A 25,063-nucleotide genomic window follows, 5' to 3' on the forward strand; every position below is an offset into this window, starting at 1 on the left:
TTTCGGTCATTTACCTAATTGTTTAGAGAGCTAAATGACCGTGAAATTGAAAATCACTACAAAATGAATCCTGAAAATGTTGAAACTTGGCATGGTATCATCATATCACCCGCATAGCATGCACGAAAGAGTAGAGAGGGTCACGGCAAAAACTGGACGCACTTCGTGTACAAACTGGACATACTCTTTCCGAGTATCAGGGTTTCGGACGAGAACTCATCTGTTACATGGCCACTTCAATGTTTTTTAAACTTATTTGAACTCCAGACTTCTTTTGTGTTTAGTATGCAGCATTTAAAGCGACGTCATCAATTTCCAACATGTTCTGACATCATTTGTTGTTTTTTGGTCATTTACCTAATTGTTTAGAGAGCTAAATGACCGTGAAATTGAAAATCACTACAAAATGAATCCTGAAAATGTTGAAACTTGGCATGGTATCATCATATCACCCGCATAGCATGCGCGAAAGAGTAGAGAGGGTCACGGCAAAAACTGGACACACTTCGTGTACAAACTGGACAAACTCTTTTCGAGTATCAGGGTTTCGGAGTACGGAGTGGGTACTAATGTGCATCCCACCAATCAGGAAGAATCACACGGATCGTGTGTTTCTTTCTAGCTCTTGCGAGTCGTTGGATCAAGGGTGTGTTTCTTCCTAGCTCATGTGAATCGTTGGATCGAAACTACCACAATCACTTTGTGAGCCAGACGACCCTATATATAGCCCACCTCTCGCCTTCCCTGCATAAGTCTTTCAGTTCATCGACTACATACATCTACCAGTTCATCGACTGCATACATCTACCAGTTCATCGACTGAATACAAATCATTCGGATTCGCCATCATACGTCCAACCGTGCATTTGATATGCATATATATGCATCACGAGCAACGGCTGGGCTGTATGATGGCGATACCGATTGGTTTGTTCTAGATCCGACATAAAAGGTTTGATACAACTTCTTTTTGTGACATAAGAGCTATCGATCTCTCCTCCTACCTATTTTAGTTACATAACTACCTATTTGTGCCAAATTTTCACTTTTGCTATTGCTCTTGCATCATAAGCATCCATGTTAACTGGACTTACAAGTAATGCAATTTAACCAAACTATCTTGTGATCCATGTTGATTAGCTTCAAGCCTTGCGGAATAGCATAGATTGCACTGAGCTATGTGCAGTGCAGTCTACACTATTCCGAAAGGCTTGAAGCAAATTAACCAGCATTGCACCTCTTTTTATTTTTAATAACTTATTTAAACTCCGGACTTATTTTGTGTTCAGTATGCAGCATTTAATGCGACGTCATCAATTTCCAACATGTTCTGACATCATTTGTTGTTTTTCGGTCATTTACCTAATTGTTCAATATGCAGCATTCAATTTCCAGAAGAAAATAAATAGAAAAAATAAATAATGCAGAAAAGAAAAAACTATATAAAAAACTACTCAAAAATAAATAGAAGAAAATAAGTAATGCAGAAAAGAAAAAACTATATAAAAAATTTGTTGGCATGCTGCCCAGTGGGCCTGCCAGACCTAGGGTGTGCAAATGCAGGCCCAGACGGGCCAGCAGGCTCACAGGGCAGCGTGCCCTAATTAATTAGGCCGAGAAGCCTGCTATATAGAGGAGTTCGAAGAGGTAGCCGCGGCTGGATTTATAAACCAGTGCGGCTGCCCTGCACCGGGCGAGGTGGGACTAAACTTTGGGGTGGCAGCGCAAGGCCTTTAGTACCGGTTGGTGGCTCCAACCGGTACTAAAGGCCCCCCTTTAGTACCAGTTGGTGGCTCCAACCGGTACTAAAGGCCTTCGTTTCCCGCCACTTGGCCTGGCGAAAATAGGCCTTTAGTACCGGTTGGAGCCACGAATCGGTACTAAAGGCCCATCCTATATATATAGCACTTACGAAAATTTCAGTTTCATCTCCCCACTTCGTCTCCAACCTCCGCCGCGCGCGCCGCTCGATCCTGTCGTCGCCGCCCGTCGCTCGTACCGTCGTCAGTCGTCATCGCCGCCCGTCGCTCGTACCGTCGTCCGTCGTCATCGCCGCTGTCCCCGCCGCCGCCCGTCATCGTCGTCGTCTCGCGCTGCCGCCCCGAACGCCGCCGCCGTCCGTCGTCAGTGCCGCGGCCGTACGTCTCTCTCGCTCCCGCACACACATACACACACATACATACACACACATACACACACACACACCGGCGCCCCCGCTCGTACGTACGGGGCGGCGGCGTACGGGGCCGCACACACACACATATACCACACACACACGCATACACACACATACACACATACGTACACACATATACGTATATATACACACACATGCATACACACACACATACACACACACACATTTTTTTTTACTTATTTTCTGTTTTTTAGAAAAGTTAATTAGATGATCGAATGTTAGATGAATTAGCTAGCTAGATAGTAAAATTGTCGAACTAGAGATTAGAACTAGTTGAATAATTAATATAACTAGTTTATTTTTAGTAAGAAAATTTATGTATATGAGATTAGAACTAGTTGAATAATTAATATAACTAGTTTATTTTTAGTAAGAAAATTTAGGTATATGAGATTAGAACTAGTTGAATAATTAATATAACTAGTTTATTTTTAGTAAGATAATTTAGGTATATGAGATTTGATGATCTAATTAAAATATTATTTGTTAATGAGTTTTTCTGTTTATTTAATTTTTATATATTTTGAGTTTATATAAATGTTAGATTAATGTCGAATGTTAGATGAATTTGATAGAAAAGTTAAATATATAATAATGTCAATTGAATATATAGTTAGATATATTAATGTCAAATGTTAGATGAATATATATTTGGCTAGATATAGGTGTTTAATGTTTCACCTATATGAACATAGCAAATGTCATCTGACGACGAAAAAGATTTTATTATGTGCGAACACTGTGAAGACCAGCGCGGCCTGTGCGACCAAAATTTCCTTGTTGATGGTAGGCGCTTCAGCATCAAGCTGGATGAGACATTCGAAGTTGATACAGTAAGTCACTTTGTCAATTATTATTTGAATGCAAAACTTATGCTTCATTTGCTTCAACTTATAATTTTAAATTTTCACTATTCTACTAGCGCATCCCCTGCCATGCAAGAATTTTTGTCTTAGATAAGATAGGTTTTAGTGCTATAGATGATATGCAGGTAAAGAGAGTTTACTTGAAGACGGAGCATGGGTATACTTTCAACGTCAAATTATATAATAGAGACACATACACCCATTTTGAATGCAAAACTTGGCAAGCACTATGCAAGGCTTATGCATTTGAGCCTGATATGGTTATCACCTTTGATATTCGTCCGGAAGATGATATTGAAGGTAATATAGACATCTGGGTCGATGTGCAAACGCCTCCAGTTCTACCATTTGGTGAGTTTTTCTCAACCATGCATGCATATGTTTATGTCTTTCATACAGTTTGTTCAAAAATAGTTGACAACTAATTTGTATTGTCAGCTTATTTCGGTTCAAGCAAACATGTCCGGCGCTTGGTAGACAGGACCTACTACTGCCCCGGGGCTCAACTAAACTGCGAGGAGATAAGTCATTATGTTTCATGGCTTGAGGATCTTAATACTGTCAAGACAATTTTTTTTCCTAAACTTAGAAATGTTAGTACTCAAAACGTGCGACCAATGGTGATTGTATTGAACTACGGTCATATCTATAATCAAAAGATGGTAAGATTTTAAATATTTATCCTTAATTAGTGCATCTTTTGCATACATTATTTTTAAAGCTAAACTTTCATTGCTTAGTATATTAATTACTATATGATGTTGTTCAAAAGGGACTTCCGATGACAGTTGTGCCTCAGTGGATCGAGACAAAAGGTCGCATGTCAATGGTTAGCTTAGGACCAAGATTTCCTACATTGCACATGAGTGCATTCAGGATTTCTGAAAGCGAAGAATTCTTAATAGTGAAAGATTGGAGCAAAATTGTTAACGATCGCAGAGAAGTACTAGGGGGCAGTAAGGAGAAGCGCAACCCAAGATTAGGAGACAGATTCATCTGCATGCTCCAGTATGATGAATCAGGAGAGCTATACATGTTCTATGCTATTCTACCTGAGAGGGAGCAGCAGGATCAGTAGCTACTAGTTCATGCTCTTAATTAGTACTTGTCTCATGTCCGTGTCCTGAACTTCGATGTTGGTGATGATTATGTTGAACTTGATGATATCTTTGCTTCTGTTACAAAGTTAATGTTTCCTCTTTAAGCTAGCCAGCGTTGATGATGATTAGATAGCTAGCGGTAATGACTATGATGATTAAATAGTGGTAATTAGACGACTACGATGATTTTTAGCTAGCTAGAGTTTATTTATTTATTAATATGCGATGATGATGATGATGACGACGACTACAACTCATTATAACGTAAAACAATCCTAAATTAAATTGATAACACAAATTTAATTGAAAAATACAAAATAAAACAAAAACCCACAACCATTTAGTACCGGTTGGTGTTACCAACCGGTACTAAAGGGCTCCCGGCCCCCGGAGCTGGCTCGTGCCACGTGGTTCCCCTTTAGCACCGGTTCGTGCTGAACCGGTACTAAAGGGGGGGGCCTTTAGTGCCGAAACTTTAGTGCCGGTTCCTGAACCGGCACTAAAGGGCCTTACGAACCGGTGCTATTGCCCGGTTCTGCACTAGTGTTTGGGTATCCTATGAAGACACATTTCTCCGATTTGGGTTTGAGCTTATCAGGTTGAAGCTTTTTCACATAAGCATCGCAGCCCCAAACTTTAAGAAACGACAACTTTGGTTTCTTGCCAAACCATAGTTCATAAGATGTCGTCTCAACGGATTTTGATGGTGCCCTATTTAACGTGAACGCGACCATCTCTAAAGCATAACCCCAAAATGATAGCGGTAAATCAGTAAGAGACATCATAGATCGCACCATATCTAGTAAAGTACGATTACAACGTTCGGACACACCATTACGCTGTGGTGTTCCGGGTGGTGTGAGTTGCGAAACTATTCCACAATTTTTCAAATGTACACCAAACTCGTAACTCAAATATTCTCCTCCACGATCAGATCGTAGAAACTTTATTTTCTTGTTACGATGATTTTCAACTTCACTCTGAAATTCTTTGAACTTTTCAAATGTTTCAGACTTATGTTTCATTAAGTAGATATACCCATATCTGCTTAAATCATCTGTGAAGGTGAGAAAATAACGATATCCGCCACGAGCCTCAATATTCATCGGACCACATACATCGGTATGTATGATTTCCAACAAATCTGTTGCTCTCTCCATAGTACCGGAGAACGGTGTTTTAGTCATCTTGCCCATGAGGCACGGTTCACAAGTACCAAGTGATTCATAATCAAGTGGTTCCAAAAGTCCATCAGTATGGAGTTTCTTCATGTGTTTTACACCGATATGACCTAAACGACAGTGCCACAAATAAGTTGCACTTTCATTATCAACTCTGCATCTTTTGGCTTCAACATTATGAATATGTGTATTACTACTATCGAGATTCAATAAGAATAGACCACTCTTCAAGGGTGCATGACCATAAAAGATATTACTCATATAAATAGAACAACCATTATTCTCTGATTTAAATGAATAACCGTTTCGCATTAAACAAGATCCAGATATAATGTTCATGCTCAACGCTGGCACCAAATAACAATTATTTAGGTCTAATACTAATCCCGAAGGTAGATGTAGAGGTAGCGTGCCGACCGCGATCACATCGACTTTGGAACCGTTTCCTACGCACATCGTCACCTCGTCCTTTGCCAGTGCCCGCTTATTCCGTAGTCCCTGTTTCGAGTTGCAAATATTAGCAACAGAACCAGTATCAAATACCCAGGTGCTACTACGAGCTCTAGTAAGGTACACATCAATAACATGTATATCACATATACCTTTGTTCACCTTGCCATCCTTCTTATCCGCCAAATACTTGGGGCAGTTCCGCTTCCAGTGACCAGTCTGCTTGCAGTAGAAGCACTCAGTTTCAGGCTTAGGTCCAGACTTGGGTTTCTTCTCTTGAGCAGCAACTTGCTTGCCGTTCTTCTTGAAGTTCCCCTTCTTCTTCCCTTTGCCCTTCTTCTTGAAACTAGTGGTCTTGTTAACCATCAACACTTGATGCTCCTTCTTGATTTCTACCTCCGCAGCTTTCAGCATTGCGAAGAGCTCGGGAATAGTCTTGTTCATCCCTTGCATATTATAGTTCATCACGAAGCTCTTGTAGCTTGGTGGCAGTGATTGGAGAATTCTGTCAATGACGCAATCATCCAGAAGATTAACTCCCAATTGAATCAAGTGACTATTATACCCAGACATTTTGAGTATATGCTCACTGACATAAGTGTTCTCCTCCATCTTGCAGCTATAGAACTTATTGGAGACTTCATATCTCTCAATCCGGGCATTTGCTTGAAATATTAACTTCAACTCCTGGAACATCTCATATGCTCCATGACGATCAAAGCGTCGTTGAAGTCCCGATTCTAAGCCGTAAAGCATGGCACACTGAACTATCGAGTAGTCATCAGTTTTGCTCTGCCAGACGTTCATAACATCCGGCGTTGCTCCTGCAGCAGGCCTGGCACCCAGCGGTGCTTCCAGGACGTAATTCTTCTGTGCAGCAATGAGGATAATCCTCAAGTTACGGACCCAGTCCGTATAATTGCTACCATCATCTTTCAACTTTGCTTTCTCAAGGAACGCATTAAAATTCAACGGAACAACAGCACGAGCCATCTATCTACAATCAACATAAACAAGCAAGATACTATCAGGTACTAAGTTCATGATAAGTTTAAGTTCAATTAATCAAATTACTTAAGAACTCCCACTTAGATAGACATCCCTCTAATCCTCTAAGTGATCACGTGATCCAAATCAACTAAACCATAACCGATCATCACGTGAGATGGAGTAGTTTTCAATGGTGAACATCGTTATGTTGATCATATCTACTATATGATTCACGCTCGACCTTTCGGTCTCTGTGTTCCGAGGCCATATCTGCATATGCTAGGCTCGTCAAGTTTAACCTGAGTATTCTGCGTGTGCAAAACTGGCTTGCACCCGTTGTAGATGGACGTAGAGCTTATCACACCCGATCATCACGTGGTGTCTGGGCACGACGAACTTTGGCAACGGTGCATACTCAGGGAGAACACTTCTTGATAATTCAGTGAGAGATCATCTTATAATGCTACCGTCAATCAAAGCAAGATAAGATGCATAAAAAGATAAACATCACATGCAATCAATATAAGTGATATGATATGGCCATCATCATCTTGTGCTTGTGATCTCCATCTCCGAAGCACCGTCATGATCACCATCGTCACCGGCGCGACACCTTGATCTCCATCGTAATCGTTGTCGTCTCGCCAATCTTATGCTTCCACGACTATCACTACCGTTTAGTAATAAAGTAAAGCATTACATCGCGATTGCATTGCATACAATAAAGCGACAACCATATGGCTCCTGCCAGTTGCCGATAACTCGGTTACAAAACATGATCATCTCATACAATAAAATTCAGCATCATGCCTTGACCATATCACATCACAACATGCCCTACAAAAACAAGTTAGACGTCCTCTACTTTGTTGTTGCAAGTTTTACGTGGCTGCTACGGGCTTAAGCAAGAACCAATCTCACCTACGCATCAAAACCACAACGATAGTTTGTCAAATAGACTCCGTTTTAACCTTCGCAAGGACCGGGCGTAGTCACACTTGGTTCAACTAAAGTTGGAGAGACAGTCGCCCGCAAGCCACCTATGTGCAAAGCACGTCGGGGGAACCGGTCTCGCGTAAGCGTACGCGTAATGTTGGACCGGGTCGTCTCGTCCAACAATGACGCCGAACCAAAGTGTGACATACTGGTAGGCAGTATGACTTATATCGCCCACAACTCACTTGTGTTCTACTCGTGCATATAACATCAACATAAATAACCTAGGCTCTGATACCACTGTTGGGTTTCATAGTAATTTCAAAAAATTTCCTACGCACACGCAAGATCATGGTGATGCATAGCAACGAGAGGGGAGAGTGTTGTCTACGTACCCACGCAGACCGACTGCGGAAGCGTTGACACAACATAGAGGAAGTAGTCGTACGTCTTCACGATCCAACCGATCAAGCACCGAAACTATGGCACCTCCGAGTTCGAGCACACGTTCAGCTCGATGACGATCCCCGGACTCTGATCCAGCAAAGTGCCGGGGAAGAGTTCCGTCAGCACGACGGCGTGGTGACGATCTTGCTGTACTACAGCAGCATGGCTTCGCCTAAACTCCGCTATAGTATTATCGAGGACTATGGTGGCTGGGGGCGCCGCACACGGCTAAGGAATAGATCACGTGGATCAACTTGTGTGTTTCTGGGGTGCCTCTGCCTCAGTATATAAAGGAGCCAAGGGGGAGGGGGGCGCCAGCCAGGAGGAGGGCGCAGGAGGAGTCCTACTCCTTCCGGGAGTAGGACTCCCCCCCCCCCAATCCTAGTTGGACTAGGATTCCCCGAGGGGGAAAGAGAGAGAAGGGGGCCGGCCACCTCTCCTAGTCCTAATAGGACTAGGGGAGGGGGGGAGGTGCGCAGCCACCTTGGGCTGCCCCTTTCTCCTTTCCACTAAAGCCCATTAAGGCCCATATGGCTCCCGGGGGGTTCCGGTAACCTCCCGGTACTCCGGTAAAATCCCGATTTCACCCGGAACACTTCCGATATCCAAACATAGGCTTCCAATATATCAATATTTACGTCTCGACCATTTCGAGACTCCTCGATATGTCCGTGATCACATCCGGGACTCCGAACAACCTTCGGTAAATCAAAATGCATAAACTCATAATGTAACTGTCATCGTATCCTTAAGCATGCGGACCCTACGGGTTTGAGAACAATGTAGACATGACCGAGACACGTCTCAGGTCAATAACCAATAGCGGGACCTGGATGCCCATATTGGCTCCTACATATTCTATGAAGATCTTTATCGGTCAGACCGCATAACAACATACGTTGTTCCCTTTGTCATCGGTATGTTACTTGCCCGAGATTCGATCTTCGGTATCCAATACCTAGTTCAATCTCGTTACTGGCAAGTCTCTTTACTCGTTCCGTAATACATCATCTCACAACTAACATATTAGTTGTAATGTTTGCAAGGCTTATGTGATGTGCATTACCGAGAGGGCCCAGAGATACCTCTCCGACAATCGGAGTGACAAATCCTAATCTCGAAATACGCCAAACCAACATGTACCTTTGGAGACACCTGTAGTACTCCTTTATAATCACCCAGTTACGTTGTGACGTTTGGTAGTACCCAAAGTGTTCCTCCGGTAAACGGGAGTTGCATAATCTCATAGTCATAGGAACATGTATAAGTCATGAAGAAAGCAATAGCAACATACTAAACGATCGGGTGCTAAGCTAATGGAATGGGTCATGTCAATCAGATCATTCAACTAATGATGTGACCTTGTTAATCAAATAACAACACTTTGTTCATGGTCAGGAAACATAACCATCTTTGATTAACGAGCTAGTCAAGTAGAGGCATACTAGTGACACTAAGTTTGTCTATGTATTCACACATGTATTATGTTTCCGGTTAATACAATTCTAGCATGAATAATAAACATTTATCATGATATAAGGAAATAAATAATAACTTTATTATTGCCTCTAGGGCATATTTCCTTCGCTAGCCCTACCCCTCTATTTATATGTTGAGCCTTGGGTCGAAACTTGGAGTGAAAGCCTCCACAAAGTCGGTTTCACCCGAAAGGCAAGAGTCCTTCTCGGACTCCAGGGCCAGATGCCAGGGTTCCCGGCGTCTAGACCCAGACGCCAGGGACCCTGGCGTCTGGCCCCTAGACTCCAAAAATCTTCCTTTTGCGCTTTCCAAAAACATTGTGGGCTTTCCCCTTTGGCCCAAATAAAGTGTTCTCGTACCCAAACATTTCGAGAAACATCCGGAACCCCTTCCGGTGACCAAACACTATTATCACATATATCAAACTTTATCTCCGGACCATTCCGGAGTTCCTCGTCATTTCCGTGATCTCATCCCGGACTCCGAGCAACATTCGGTCACCAACATACATAACTCATATAGTACTATATCGTAAACGAACGTTAAGCGTGCGGACCCTATAGGTTCGAGAACTATGTAGACATGACCGAGACACCTCTCTGGTTGTAACATCCCAAATTTTCAATTTGGAATGTTATACATTAGATCATCATGCATATCATATTTTCTTGCATTTTGTTGATCCTAGAAATTTCACGCAACTCAAGGACCCTCGGAGAGAGTTGGAGATTTCGAAATTTTCGTATTTGAGTTCTCTCAAAACTATGAAAAGAGGATCATTGGATTTATTTATTTAATCTTCAAATATTTTTCCAATATCAAAAATAAGAGAGGGAATAATATGACTTTCCCAAAATTTAGGAAAAATGAAGATTTAATAAATAAATCAAATTTTGGATTTTTCTCGGAGTTTATTTGCCTTAGGGAAAAATGCATGTTTTCAAAAATTGCATTTTAGGCCCCGAGTAAAAGTTCATTTTGTTCGACTCATTTTTGGAGTCGAGGAAAATTTACTTTATTAATTTTGGAGTTCGTTTAGATTTTTTTTTCTGCGCGCGAAACCGATTTAAAAAAAAAAGAGCCGCAGCGCCTTGGGCCAAAGGCCCAAGCCGCCAAGCCAGTCGGCCGGCCAGGAGGCCAAGGCCATCGCTAGCGCGCGCGCGCCAGGCGCCAGGGAGTCGCCGCCGCTTCCTTTTGGAAATCCTAGTAGGACTTTTGTCCTACTTTCGTTTATTCCGTTTTTGTTTCTAGATCTTTTCCCTCTTTGTTTCCTAATCCTAGTCTATTTCTTGCCCCCTACCCCAAGCAAAACCCTCCCCTCCCCTATATAAATACCCAAGCACCCCCCCCCTCTAACACATCAAACCAACACCTCTCCTCTCCTCCACTCCGCAGCAGCAGCAGCGCCCTCGCCCTACACCGCCGCCGCCGCCCTCACCAACGCCGCCGCCGCTTGCCATCGCCTCCGCCAAGTGCCGCCGCCGCCGCCCAACGCCGCCGCCGCCGGAGCCCCTCGCCTCTTCGAGGTACTAGCCCTGCGCCGCGTCACCTTTTCTTTTCCTCGATTCAGTTTTTCGTAAATCGTTCCGGTTTCCGTTCCGGTTTTCTAGATCGGTTTTTCGTTTCGGTTTTCTTTCCGAAACCCTAGATCGGTTTTTCTCGCCGGTTTTTCTTTCCGGTTTTGTTTAGCAAGCGTTCGCCGGACCGATCGTCCTAACAAACATGATCACCGGTTTGCCTCGGTTAATGAACGTCCGTTCGTTCAACCGTTCGTCATTTTCTTTCTCATCGGATTTATTCCGCTATTTTTCTGATAGCGATTTCAGATCCGATTTTCTTTCTAGTCTATCTTCTCGCTCGTTTATCGAAATCAGGTGATTCAAACGCCTGGAGTTTCATCTCGAAACCGCCGTTCCGACTAATCAACTTAAACAAAGTTTTGCTACTGTAAAATTTGACTTAGTTTCAACTTGCTAGAATGGAGTTGTTTTTCTTTCGTCGTTAGACTTTCGTTGCTTTATTTGATTCGATTCTTTTTGCAACCAGGGTTCTTAAGTTGAACTTTCTGGTTAGATCTTTTATTCGAGATTTACCTGTGCATTAGATGAGTACTTATTGTATTCTTGTTGTTTGTCTGTGATAGATCACCCGGAGTGTGCCGCTTGTTACTTCGAGTCTCTAGGTTTCGCGGATCGTCAGCAAGGCAAGTAACACTTGATCATATCTTTTCTACTACCCAGTTTTTATGCATTAGATCAATCCTCAAACATTGCATGATTAGGATCTAATTAAATTGTGGGATGGGAAGTAGATGAGGTAGTACCTATTACCTGTATTACTTATGAAACCTTTGGGAGTTACTTCTGCGTTTGCTTAATATGCTATGCTATGCTAGTAGACGTGGATTGGGTGAGTGAATATCCATGACAGATGTGAGATTGTTATTAATGGTTTATCTAAGGTGGCAACTTAAATACACATCTGGGTGGATTGAGGCACCTGTTTTCTAGCAGGACTTGCCTGTATTTCTTCGGACCGCCACCCAGGCTCAAAGGGATCATAAGATAATTCATACTAGTAACTTACGTGTGCAGCCACAAGCCATTATGGGCTCTGGCATAGTTGACTAAGTCGTGCGAACTCTTATAGTGGTGGACTAGCAGATGTAGGGGATGTAGGTGTACCGGTCCACCCATCGTAAGGTGCTAGCGCTTCTGAAAGACTATGTCTCGGTCATCCGTTTCTTAAACACCATGTAGTGCGAGAAACCAAGCGGAGGCGATCGAGTCTTGTGGGGAAAAGTGCGCAAACCTCTGCAGAGTGTACAAACTAATCATGATTAGCCGTGTCCCCGGTTATGGACGTCTTGAGTATCTAGTACTTGGATTATCCTATTGAATCTCAACATGTTACTTCTAATTAATATTGTTGGGTTTTAAATGAGTACTTTTAATTGGGATTGAGGATGCTGTCAACCATTCTCAATGTTTAACAACCACCATGATAGTTAAATAAATTTATTCCTTTGTAGTAGGGAAAAACTGGCTTTATGCAAAAAAACTGTAACCATAGAGCTTTTCCACCAGCCAAATATGCATGTAGTATAGCCAATACTCATTATTTCTCTCTATGTGTTACATTGCCAGCATATTCCATGTGCTGACCCGTTTTCGGGCTGCAACTTTTCATGTTGTAGACTTTTCGGACGACGAGTAAGATGCTTTTAGGTCGTGGTTCTATACTCAGTGATGCCGTTGGAGTTGATGGACTCACTTATCTTCCAAGTCTTCCGCTGTTATCGTTATTAGATGGCCTTAAGCCATGATTATTGTAATAAGTCCTCTTCTGGACAAACGATGTAATAAGTGTGTGATTGCTACTCTGCTATACATCCTTCGAAGTACTGTGTGGTGTCAGCATTACTGATCCAGGGATGACATCGGAGCACAGAGACTTGATCCATTCGGGTCGGGTCGCTACAGAGATGGTATTAGAGCACACGCTGACTGTAGGACACGACCACTATGTTAAAGCGATAGATCACTATTCTCTTCTCATTTTCTAACTCCTCATCTTTTCTACTCTTTAGGATGACGGACGCCAAGATCAAGTACGCTCAACCTGATGAAGGCACACCTTTTGGATCCCACTTGAAGGAAATCACCAAGTACCTGAACATTGGACTACCAAGCTTCACAGGGACTTTCAACGCCACTCTGCCTGAAGAGGAGCGCTGGAAGATTCAAGCTCATGTTTCGGGAAGGACATTCGCGCCAATCACCAAGCCTATAGATAGTGTTTTCAGTGCACCAACTTGGAGTCTGGGAAAGAGCATGGCAGCTCATATCACCATGGGACGCATTGGAGAAGCTTATCAAGAAAACCTCAAGGACACTATCTACCAGATTGGCAGACGCCGGAATGAACAATGGGAGATAGTCAGCACCAAGAAGGACAGATCCATTGCAACTTTCATCCAAGAGTTAAACCAGCACATTCGACGCCAGGAGAACCAGATGTGCAATGATATGATAGAGTTGAAGAATGCAAAGGGAAGGATCATCGAACTTGAAGGAGAGATGAAGACTCTACGCAAGGACTACATGGACGAGATCGTAGCTGTCGTAAGGCACAATAACGATCTTAAGTATGAGATTGAAGAACTCAAGAAGAAATTAGCACTCAAGAATGAAGACAAGTACGTCGACTGTCCGAGCAACTACATCATCATCGACGACACCGATTCAGATCCAAGCGAGCCTGACTTTGAAGACGAAGCTGGAGCAGACATCATGGAGTCTTCCACTGGTTCAAATTAATAGATGACCCCCACATATTAATAGTATTCCCTCCATGTAAACATTATAGTACACGCACTTTTGCGATAGTTAGACCGTTGTAAGCCCTTTGATTGAATGAATGAAGTGATTTTGTGTGCATTTGTCTCATGAGCATTCGGGTAGTGTTTTCTCCCTAGACCTCACTCTATTCTTAATTTCTCGTCTTTTCTAAACCCTTTAGATGCCTCCGAGATGCGACCCCGAGTTTGTTTTCCCGCCAGAGATCACCCAGTTGATTCAGCAGCAGAATACTTTGATTCAGATATTGGTACAGAACCAAGGCAACAACAACAACAACCCACCACCACCACCACCTGGGGATCACTTGACTCGTTTCCTTAGGCTGCATCCACCGGTGTATTCTAGTAGCACCGAGCCGATTGTAGCAGATGATTGGCTCCGCAAGATAGGAAGGGAGTTGACCACTGCAGGATGCACAGATGGTGAGAAGGTGAAGTTTGCTGCACATCAGCTTGACGGACCTGCAGCAGCATGGTGGGAGAATTTCACAGCCACTTACCCCGTAGACACTATTACATGGGATCAGTTCCAGCAAGCTTTCCGCACTGCCCATGTTTCAGCAGGAGCTATGGCCATGAAGAAGCGTGAGTTGCGCAACTTATGCCAAGGAGGAAGGACTGTTGGCCAGTATGTGGATGATTTTAGTAAGTTAGCACGTTATGCCCCAGATGACGTTGCTACAGACGCAGCTAAGCAGGAGAAGTTTCTGGAAGGACTATCCTGATGTATTTCCTGAGGAATTTCCAGGAATGCCACCGGATAGAGACATTGAGTTTTTGATTGAGCTGTTGCCAGGAACAGGCCCGATATCGAACCGACCATACAGGATGCCCACACAGGATTTGGCGGAAATCAAGAAGCAGATTAAGGAACTGTTGGATAAAGGTTATATACGCCCAAGTTCTTCGCCTTGGGGATCACCCGTACTGTTAGTGGAGAAGAAGGATGGATCATTAAGGATGGTTGTTGATTATCGTGGATTGAATGAAGTAACAATCAAGAACAACTACCCACTACTAATGATAAATGATCTGTTTGATTGTTTGCAAGGTGCTAAAGTGTTTTCCAAGATCGATTTGCGATCAGGGTACCATCAGCTGAAGATTCGAGAGCAGGACATACCTAAGATAGCGTTCACCACAAGATATGGACTGTATGAGTACACCGTTATGTCATTTGGACTGACTAACGCACCGGCCTATTTCATGAACCTGATGAACAAAGTGTTTATGGAGTTTTTAGATAAGTTCGTCGTGGTGTTCATTGATGATATTTTGGTTTTCTCGAAGAATGAAGAGGCACATAAGGAACATTTGCGATTGGTTTTGGAGAAGCTAAGGGAACATCAGTTATATGCCAAGTTCAGCAAATGTGAGTTTTGGCTAAAGGAAGTTGGATTTCTTGGACACGTTATATCCGGAGAAGGTATAGCAGTTGACCCCACAAAGGTTGAGACCGTAACCAATTGGGAAGCACCAACGACAGTTGGAGAGATCCGGAGTTTTCTTGGACTCGCAGGATACTACCGGAGATTCATTGAGAATTTCTCAAGGATTGCAAAGCCTATGATGGAGTTGTTGAAAAAGGATACTAAGTTCATATGGACTGAGGACTGTGAGGCAAGTTTTCAGGAGTTGAAGAAAAGATTGGTTACCTCACCAGTGCTAATTTTGCCAGATCAGACCAAGGATTATGAGGTGTATTGCGACGCTTCACGTCGAGGACTTGGAGCAGTGCTTATGCAGGAAGGAAGAGTTGTTTCATATGCTTCACGACAACTGAAACCTCATGAATTAAATTATGCCACACATGATTTGGAGTTAGCAGCCGTAGTGCATGCATTGAAGACATGGGGACATTTCCTCATTGGAAATCATTGTGAGGTATACACGGATCACAAGAGGTTGAAGTACATTTTCACGCAGAAGGAGTTAAACCTTAGACAAAGGAGATGGTTGGAACTCATCAAGGATTATGATATGAGATTGCATTATCATCCCGGAAAGGCTAATGTAGTAGCTGACGCATTGAGCCGCAAGAGCCATGTCAATACGCTATTGACGGGAGAAATACCAAAGGAGCTAGCAGAAGATCTTCGTGAGCTATGTTTGGAAATAGTTCTGAGAGGCTACGTAGCAGCATTGGAGATTCAGTCTACTTTGATGGATAAAATCAGGGAAGCTCAGAAAAAGGACAAAGAGATTGCAGATATAAAGAAAAAAATGAGCGAAGGAAAAGCAAAGGGATTTCGTGAGGATGAGCACGATACCCTATGGTTTGAGGACCGTATTTACGTGCCAAATGACCCGGAGATCAGGAAGTTGATTCTGCAAGAGGCACATGATTCACCCTATTCGATTCACCCAGGAAATACCAAGATGTATTTGGATTTGAAGGAAACGTTCTGGTGGACCAGAATGAAGAAGGATATCGCGGAGTATGTAGCAGTTTGCGATGTATGTCAGAGAGTGAAGGCAGAACATCAGAAGCCAGCAGGATTGTTGCAGCCATTGCCAATACCCGAATGGAAGTGGGATAAACTAGGCATGGATTTCATCACGGGTTTGCCAAAGACTCATTCCGGCTATGATTCGATTTGGGTTATAGTCGACCGCTTGACGAAGGTAGCGCATTTCATTCCAGTCAAGACTACCTATAGCAGCGCTAAGTTGGCAAAGATATACATGACCAGAATTGTGTGTTTGCACGGAGTTCCGAGGAGTATCGTATTAGATAGAGGAACTCAATTTACTTCAAAGTTTTGGAATCAGTTGCATGAAACATTAGGAACCAGGCTAGAATTCAGTACAGCTTTTCACCCACAGACAGATGGACAGACTGAGAGAGTCAATCAGATTTTGGAGGATATGCTGAGAGCTTGTGCACTAGATTATGGATCTAGTTGGGACGATAACTTGCCATATGCGGAATTTTCTTATAACAACAGTTACCAAACCAGCTTGAAGATGGCACCTTTCGGAGCCTTATACGGAAGGAGGTGCAGGACACCGTTGTCATGGGACGAAGTTGGAGACCGTTAGTTGTTTGGACCAGATTTGATTAAGGAGTCTGAACAGAAAGTTAAGTTGATTCACGATAGGCTCAAGGTAGCCCAGTCCAGACAGAAAAGCTATGCGGATTCAAAACGCAAAGCAATAGAATATGAAGTTGGAGACAAAATTTATCTTAGAGTATCCCCACTTCGAGGAGTTAAGCGTTTTGGAGTTAAAGGAAAATTGGTGCCACGTTTCATTAGACCATATAGGATCTTGCAGCGCATGGGAGAAGTCGCTTATAAGTTGGAATTACCAGAAGGACTGTCAGGAGTTCATGACGTGTTCCATGTTTCTCAGCTGAAGAAATGTCACGCCGAGATGGCAGAAGTACCGCTAAGAGATATAGTGCCACTTGAAGCAATTCAGTTGAAGGATGATTTAACATATGAGGAGAAACCAGTCAGGATTCTCGAATATGCAGCAGAGTTACTCGCAGCAAGGTTATCAAGTTTTGCAAGGTTCAGTGGAGCCACCACGCTGAGGATGAAGCCACCTGGGAAAGAGAAGAAGATTTGCTCAAGGACCACCCTCACCTATTTTCTAGCCAACCCGAATCTCGAGGGCGAGATTCATCTTAAGGGGGGTAGGTTTGTAACATCCCAAATTTTCAATTTGGAATGTTATACATTAGATCATCATGCATATCATATTTTCTTGCATTTTGTTGATCCTAGAAATTTCACGCAACTCAAGGACCCTCGGAGAGAGTTGGAGATTTCGAAATTTTCGTATTTGAGTTCTCTCAAAACTATGAAAAGAGGATCATTGGATTTATTTATTTAATCTTCAAATATTTTTCCAATATCAAAAATAAGCGAGGGAATAATATGACTTTCCCAAAATTTAGGAAAAATGAAGATTTAATAAATAAATCAAATTTTGGATTTTTCTCGAAGTTTATTTGCCTTAGGGAAAAATGCGTGTTTTCAAAAATTGCATTTTAGGCCCCGAGTAAAAGTTCATTTTGTTCGACTCATTTTTAGGAGTCGGGGAAAATTTACTTTATTAATTTTGGAGTTCGTTTAGATTTTTTTTTCTGTTTTCTTTTTCTGCGCGCGAAACCGATTTAAAGAAAAAAAGAGAGAGCCGCAGCGCCTTGGGCCAAAGGCCCAAGCCGCCAAGCCAGCCGGCCGGCCAGGAGGCCAAGGCCATCGCTAGCGCGCGCGCACCAGGCGCCAGGGAGCCGCCGCCGCTTCCTTTTGGAAATCCTAGTAGGACTTTTGTCCTACTTCCGTTTATTCCGTTTTTGTTTCTAGATTTTTTCCCTCTTTGTTTCCTAATCCTAGTCTATTTCTTGCCCCTACCCCAAGCAAAACCCTCCCCTCCCCTATATAAATACCCAAGCACCCCCCTCTAACACATCAAACCAACACCTCTCCTCTCCTCTCCTCCGCAGCAGCAGCAGCGTCGCCGCCCTACACCGTCGCCGCCGCCCTCACCAACGCCGCCGCCGCTTGCCACCATCGCCGCCAAGTGCCGCCGCCGCCGCCCAACGCCACCGCCGCCGGAGCCCCTCGCCTCTTTGAGGTACTAGCCCCGCGCCGCGTCACCTTTTCTTTTCCTCGGTTCGGTTTTTTGTAAATCGTTCCGGTTTCCGTTCCGGTTTTCTAGATCGGTTTTTCGTTTCGGTTTTCTTTCCGAAACCCTAGATCGGTTTTTCTGGCCGGTTTTTCTTTCCAGTTTTGTTTAGCAAGCGTTTGCCGGACCGATCGTCCTAACGAACGTGATCACCGGTTTGCCTCGGTTAATGAACGTCTGTTCGTTCAACCGTTCGTCGTTTTCTTTCTCATCGGATTTATTCCGCTATTTTTCTGTTAGCGATTTCAGATCCGATTTTCTTTCTAGTCTATCTTCTCGCTCGTTTATCGGAATCAGGTGATTCAAACGCCTGTAGTTTCATCTCGAAACCGCCGTTCCGACTAATCAACTTAAACAAAGTTTTGCTACTGTAAAACTTGACTTAGTTTCAACTTGCTAGAACCAAGTTGTTTTTCTTTCGTCCTTTGACTTTCGTTGCTTTATTTGATTCGATTCTTTTTGCAACCAGGGTTCTTAAGTTGAACTTTCTGGTTAGATCTTTTATTCGAGATTTACCTGTGCATTAGATGAGTACTTATTGTATGCTTGTTGTTTGTCTGCGATAGATCACCCGGAGTGCGCCGCTTGTTACTTCGAGTCTCTAGGTTTCGTGGATCGTCAGCAAGGCAAGTAACACTTGATCATATCTTTTCTACTACCCAGTTTTTATGCATTAGATCAATCCTCAAACATTGCATGATTAGGATCTAATTAAATTGTGGGATGGGAAGTAGATGAGGTAGTACCTATTACCTGTATTACTTATGAAACCTTTGGGAGTTACTTCTGCGTTTGCTTAATATGCTATGCTATGCTAGTAGACGTGGATTGGGTGAGTGAATATCCATGACAGATGTGAGATTGTTATTAATGGTTTATCTAAGGTGGCAACTTAAATACACATCTGGGTGGATTGAGGCACCTGTTTTCTAGCAGGACTTGCCTGTATTTCTTCGGACCGCCACCCAGGCTCAAAGGGATCATAAGATAATTCATACTAGTAACTTACGTGTGCAGCCACAAGCCATTATGGGCTCTGGCATAGTTGACTAAGTCGTGCGAACTCTTATAGTGGTGGACTAGCAGATGTAGGGGATGTAGGTGTACCGGTCCACCCATCGTAAGGTGCTAGCGCTTCTGAAAGACTATGTCTCGGTCATCCGTTTCTTAAACACCATGTAGTGCAAGAAACCAAGCAGAGGCGATCGAGTCTTGTGGGGAAAAGTGCGCAAACCTCTGCAGAGTGTACAAACTAATCATGATTAGCCATGTCCCCGATTATGGACGTCTTGAGTATCTAGTACTTGGATTATCCTGTTGAATCTCAACATGTTACTTCTAATTAATATTGTTGGGTTTTAAATGAGTACTTTTAATTGGGATTGAGGATGCTGTCAACCATTCTCAATGTTTAACAACCACCATGATAGTTAAATAAATTTATTCCTTTGTAGTAGGGAAAAATTGGCTTTATGCAAAAAAACTGTAACCATAGAGCTTTTCCACCAGCCAAATATGGATGTAGTATAGCCAATACTCATTATTTCTCTCTATGTGTTACATTGCCAGCATATTCCATGTGCTGACCCGTTTTCGGGCTGCAACTTTTCATGTTGCAGACTTTTCGGACGACGAGTAAGATGCTTTTAGGTCGTGGTTCTATACTCAGTGATGCCGTTGGAGTTGATGGACTCACTTATCTTCCAAGTATTCCGCTGTTATCGTTATTAGATGGCCTTAAGCCATGATTATTGTAATAAGTCCTCTTCTGGACAAATGATGTAATAAGTGTGTGATTGCTACTCTGCTATACATCCTTCGAAGTACTGTGTGGTGTCAGCATTACTGATCCAGGGATGACATCGGAGCACAGAGACTTGATCCATTCGGGTCGGGTTGCTACACTGGTCAATAACCAATAGCGGGACCTGGATGCCCATATTGGCTCCTACATATTCTACGAAGATCTTTATCGGTCAGACCGCATAACAACATACGTTGTTCCCTTTGTCATCTGTATGTTACTTGTCCGGTATTCGATCGTTGGTATCTCAATACCTAGTTCAATCTCGTTACTAACAAGTCTCTTTACTCGTTCTGTAATACATCATCCCGCAACTAACTCATTACTTGCAATGCTTGCAAGGCTTATAGTGATGTGCATTACCGAGTGGGCCCAGAGATACCTCTCCGACAATTGGAGTGACAAATCCTAATCTCGAAATACGGCAACCCAACAAGTACCTTTGGAGACACCTGTAGAGCACCTTTACAATCACCTAGTTACGTTGTGACGTTTGGTGGCACACAAAGTGTTCCTCCGGTAAACGGGAGTTGCATAATCTCATAGTCATAGGAACATGTATAAGTCATGAAGAAAGCAATAGCAACAAACTAAATGATCAAGTGATAAGCTAACAGAATCGGTCAAGTCAATCACATAATCCTCCTAACGATGTGATCCCGTTAATCAAATGACAACTCATGTCTATGGTTAGGAAACTTAACCATCTTTGATCAACGAGCTAGTCAAGTAGAGGCATACTAGTGACACTCTGTTTGTCTATGTATTCACACATGTATTATGTTTCCGGTTAATACAATTCTAGCATGAATAATAAACATTTATCATGAAATAAGGAAATAAATAATAACTTTATTATTGCCTCTAGGGCATATTTCCTTCATTTATGCAAGAGTCAAAGTATTCTTTTCCATTCCTTTTTATTTTCTCTTTTGCAAGCATCACGTGGTGAGGAAAGATCTAGGCACATATATCTAGTTGGATATGGGTGGGCATGAGTTATTATTGTTGACATCACCCTTGAGGTGAATACGTTGGGAGGTGAAACTATAAGCCCCTATATTTCCATGTTTCCGGTTGAAACTTTTTGCTCATGTGTATGCAGTGAGTGTTAGCAATCATAGAAAACTATATGATGGTTGAGTATGTGGACTTGCCAAAAGGCTCCGATAGGTGACCCTTCCTGTAAAGATGATGAATTGTAGTTACAAGTTGACTAAGAACATAGTTTGTTGGTTTCCAATAGAGTTTATGCTTTATACTTCAATGTTGTGATGAATTGTTACTTGATCATGAGAAGTTATATGATAGAAGATATATGATAAAATTTATATATGTGATAAATTTTTACGATAAAGTTTATTGTTCTTATAATAACATGCATGATGCTTCTATGTCCGTATTTTGTTTTTATCAACACCCCTCTCTCTAAGCATGTGGACATGTTTTTCGATTTCGGCTTTCGCTTGAGAACAAGCGAGATCTAAGCTTGGGGGAGTTGATACGTCTATTTTGCATCATGTTTTCCTACTGTTATTTATAATGTTTTTATGCATAATAATGCTTTTTGGTGTATTTCTAATGCCTTTTCTCCCATAATATGCAAGGTTTATGTAGCACCCCGAGACCGATGTGCCAGGTGTCTTCCAGTTGTTCGCTATCGTTGCCATGTCATTTGCTTGCGTGTTGCATCTTGCCATGTCATCATCCGCATTGCATCATCATGTTTTCAAAACTTGCATCCGTCCCGGTCTCCTCATTCTCTTCGTTGTCCGTTCTGAGCCCTAACACACTTGCACGCGCCCGCGGCACGTCCGAAATATTATTTTATAAGTGGCCGGAAAAATGTTCTCAGAATGGGTTGAAAGTTGGCATGCGGTGTTGTTATGTTGTGGGTAGGCCGCCTGCCAAGTTTCATCGCATTCGGAGTGTGTTTGATGCCCCAACGGATAACTATAGCGACATTATAGTCGGTCAAAACGTCGGACGTTTTCGGTCTACGGAAACAGTTGTCGGGATGCACTCCTCTCCTCTCTTCTCAGCCCACTACCACTCACCGCCAGGCCCTACCTAATCTCTCGTCAGCCTGCGACCCTCCTCGCGCGTGCGCCCGGAAGCTGTCCCGGACCCGACCCGGGCAGTCGTCACTGTTGGATCCGGATCATCCCCTAACGTCTACAAAACGTCTCCATTTTCTTATTTGGGCCCACTAGCCTATTTTTCCCGACCGTCCGATTATGATCGGAAGGACGGATTAGCCCCTACCCAAAAATCCCTTGCTATATATATAGGTCCAACCCTAAATTTTAGAGAGATGTCACATCCATCCTTCTCTGCCGCCGCCACCCTCTTCCTTGGGATCGCTCCCGATCCAAAATCCTCCAACCAACCACTTCTCCTCGATCCAAATCCTTCCCGACCACCGCCCTTGTTTTCCGCCGCTCACCCTGTTTTTCAGCGCCGAGCCAACCAGCCCCTCCCACTCGATCCAACTCCACCTCACCTGATGCCTTCTTCCCCCCTGCCCGAGTGCGCCCGTCCTCGCAGCTCCGCCATGAACAGCCGCGCCATCCTCTTGCCTGCGCCCCATGCCGAGCTCGTCCTCGAGCACGCCGCCACCTGTAGTTTCCATGGCCGCCGACCACGACCAGCTCCGCCAGACCGGCCTCGCCCCATGCTTTCCCTCCTTCCTTTTCTTTCTCCCTCTCTCTTTTCTTACCTCTCTCCTCATCATGACAGGAGCAGCCATGGCACCCAAGTGCCTCGAGTTCGTCAGCCCGTCGGATGGATTCAGCTCGCGCCCCTCTCTCTGGACCTGCGGGAAACATGGAGCCCAAAGCCATGGCTGCGCCTCCCGTTTTCCTCGACCCCGGCGTTGCCAAGTTCCTCGTCGCCGGATGTCGATGCCCCGCCTCAAGCCACTGCCGCCGGCCACCGAGACCACCCTGACCTCGACCTGGACCGCTCCTTGGACCCCGTCATCCTCCAACTTCCCTGCAGCCTCGCGCCACCGGAGAACCGAGCCTCCTCTGCCCCACTTCTCCTCCCGTCACCTCCGCCTCGTTCCAGGGAGGGACGCCCCTGAGCCGCCGCACCATCTTCCGGATCCGCCGTCCTCCGCCAAGCTCCTGCCGCTGCCGCTTCCTTGCAAGTCCAACCGCGCGCCCAGCTCTCCTGCTTCGAGCACAGTCGAGTCCTGCTTCCCCTGCGCGTGCTCCCTCCAAGTCGTTCAGATCGAGCAGGGCGCCCGCATTGACCTCGCTCAGCCTCTGCTTCGATTCGATCCTGCCAAGCTGCCTCCTCACGCACCTCCACGTGGGCCATGCCCCGAACGGCCCAGCTTCGTAGCGCCACCCTGCCCAGCGATGGATTCAGCTGGGCTTGGCCCAATGTGAGCAACCCTTGCCAGATCCAGATTCATCCCGTGTAGCTTTATTCCAGTCCGTGCGTTTTTATTTTATTTTTCCAATGCATGCATAATTACAGGAGGATGCCATTATTTTATTTTGCTCACAAGTAAATAACCGTCCGTCATATGTAAAAACTTCATATATGTAAAGTGCTTAGAAATTTGTGTAGTTTAATTATATCCAACTTTCACCAATGTTTGAAATGTTTAAAATGATGTTTGTTTAAATTTTGCTCTATGAACATGCTAAAATGCTTTAATTCATAACTAAATAACCGTAACTCGGTTTGTAATAAACTTTATATGTAAATGGGGTAGAAAAATGCCTAGTTTAACATGATGCACTCATCTAGAATGTTTAACAACTCTAAAATTATGTTTAGGGCAGAACAGTACCAAACCTAATATATGCATATGAGGAGTTTCCGGACTTGTTGTTTTGTTGTTCCGGCGTCATTTAAACTTGCCTAGATTAGATAGTTTCATCATGCTTCACCTCTTGCCATGCTAACAACATTTAATATTGTTGGGTACATAAACGAGATCGAATTAAATAACTTGAAAGTGGTGTTTTGTCAATATGCAACGGAGTTGCATATTGAGCTCCACTTAAGTTGTAGTGTTGTTTGTTGCACTTTGCCATGCCATGCCATGTATCTTTAAACCAGACATGCATCATACTTGGTTGTGCATCATGCCTTGTCCATGTGTTGTTTGTTTGCTATGTTGTGTGCTTCTTTCCGGTGTTGCTTCTTCGGGTTGGTTCCGGTAATGTCGCGTTTGTGAGGACCCGTTCGACTACGTCCGTTTGTCTTCTTCATGGACTCGTTCTTCTTCCTTGCGGGATTTCAGACAAGATGACCATACCCTCGAAATCACTTCTATCTTTGCTTGCTAGTTTCTCGCTCTTTTGCTATGCCTATGCTGCGATACCTACCACTTGCTTATCATGCCTCCCATATCGTTAAGCCAAGCCTCTAACCCACCTTGTCCTAGAAAACCGTTGTTTGGCTATGTTATCGCTTTGCTCAGCCCCTCTTATAGCATTGTTAGTTGCAGGTGAAGATTGAAGTTTGTTCCTTGTTGGAACATGGAGATGTTGTTCATTGTTGGAACAGGTTTACTTGTTGGGATATCACAATATCGCTTATTTAATTAATGCATCTATATACTTGGTAAAGGGTGGAAGGCTCGGCCTTATGCCTGGTG

At 43.6% G+C, this 25,063-nt stretch overlaps 1 protein-coding gene across 1 annotated transcript in view; it reads right to left on the bottom strand.

The window, feature by feature from the left end:
* The window catches only part of LOC119316012, a 45,241-nt gene extending 22,164 nt beyond the window's left edge, over positions 1-23,077 (bottom strand). The window contains exon 1 of the mRNA XM_037590418.1: positions 22,836-23,077. Within this exon, the coding sequence (XP_037446315.1) occupies positions 22,836-23,077 (242 nt within the window). The remainder of the gene's footprint in view (positions 1-22,835) is intronic.
* Between the last annotated feature and the right edge of the window lie 1,986 nt (positions 23,078-25,063).

This window comes from Triticum dicoccoides, chromosome 6A, assembly GCF_002162155.2.
Source record: "Triticum dicoccoides isolate Atlit2015 ecotype Zavitan chromosome 6A, WEW_v2.0, whole genome shotgun sequence".
In the NCBI taxonomy this organism is placed as follows: domain Eukaryota; kingdom Viridiplantae; phylum Streptophyta; class Magnoliopsida; order Poales; family Poaceae; genus Triticum; species Triticum dicoccoides.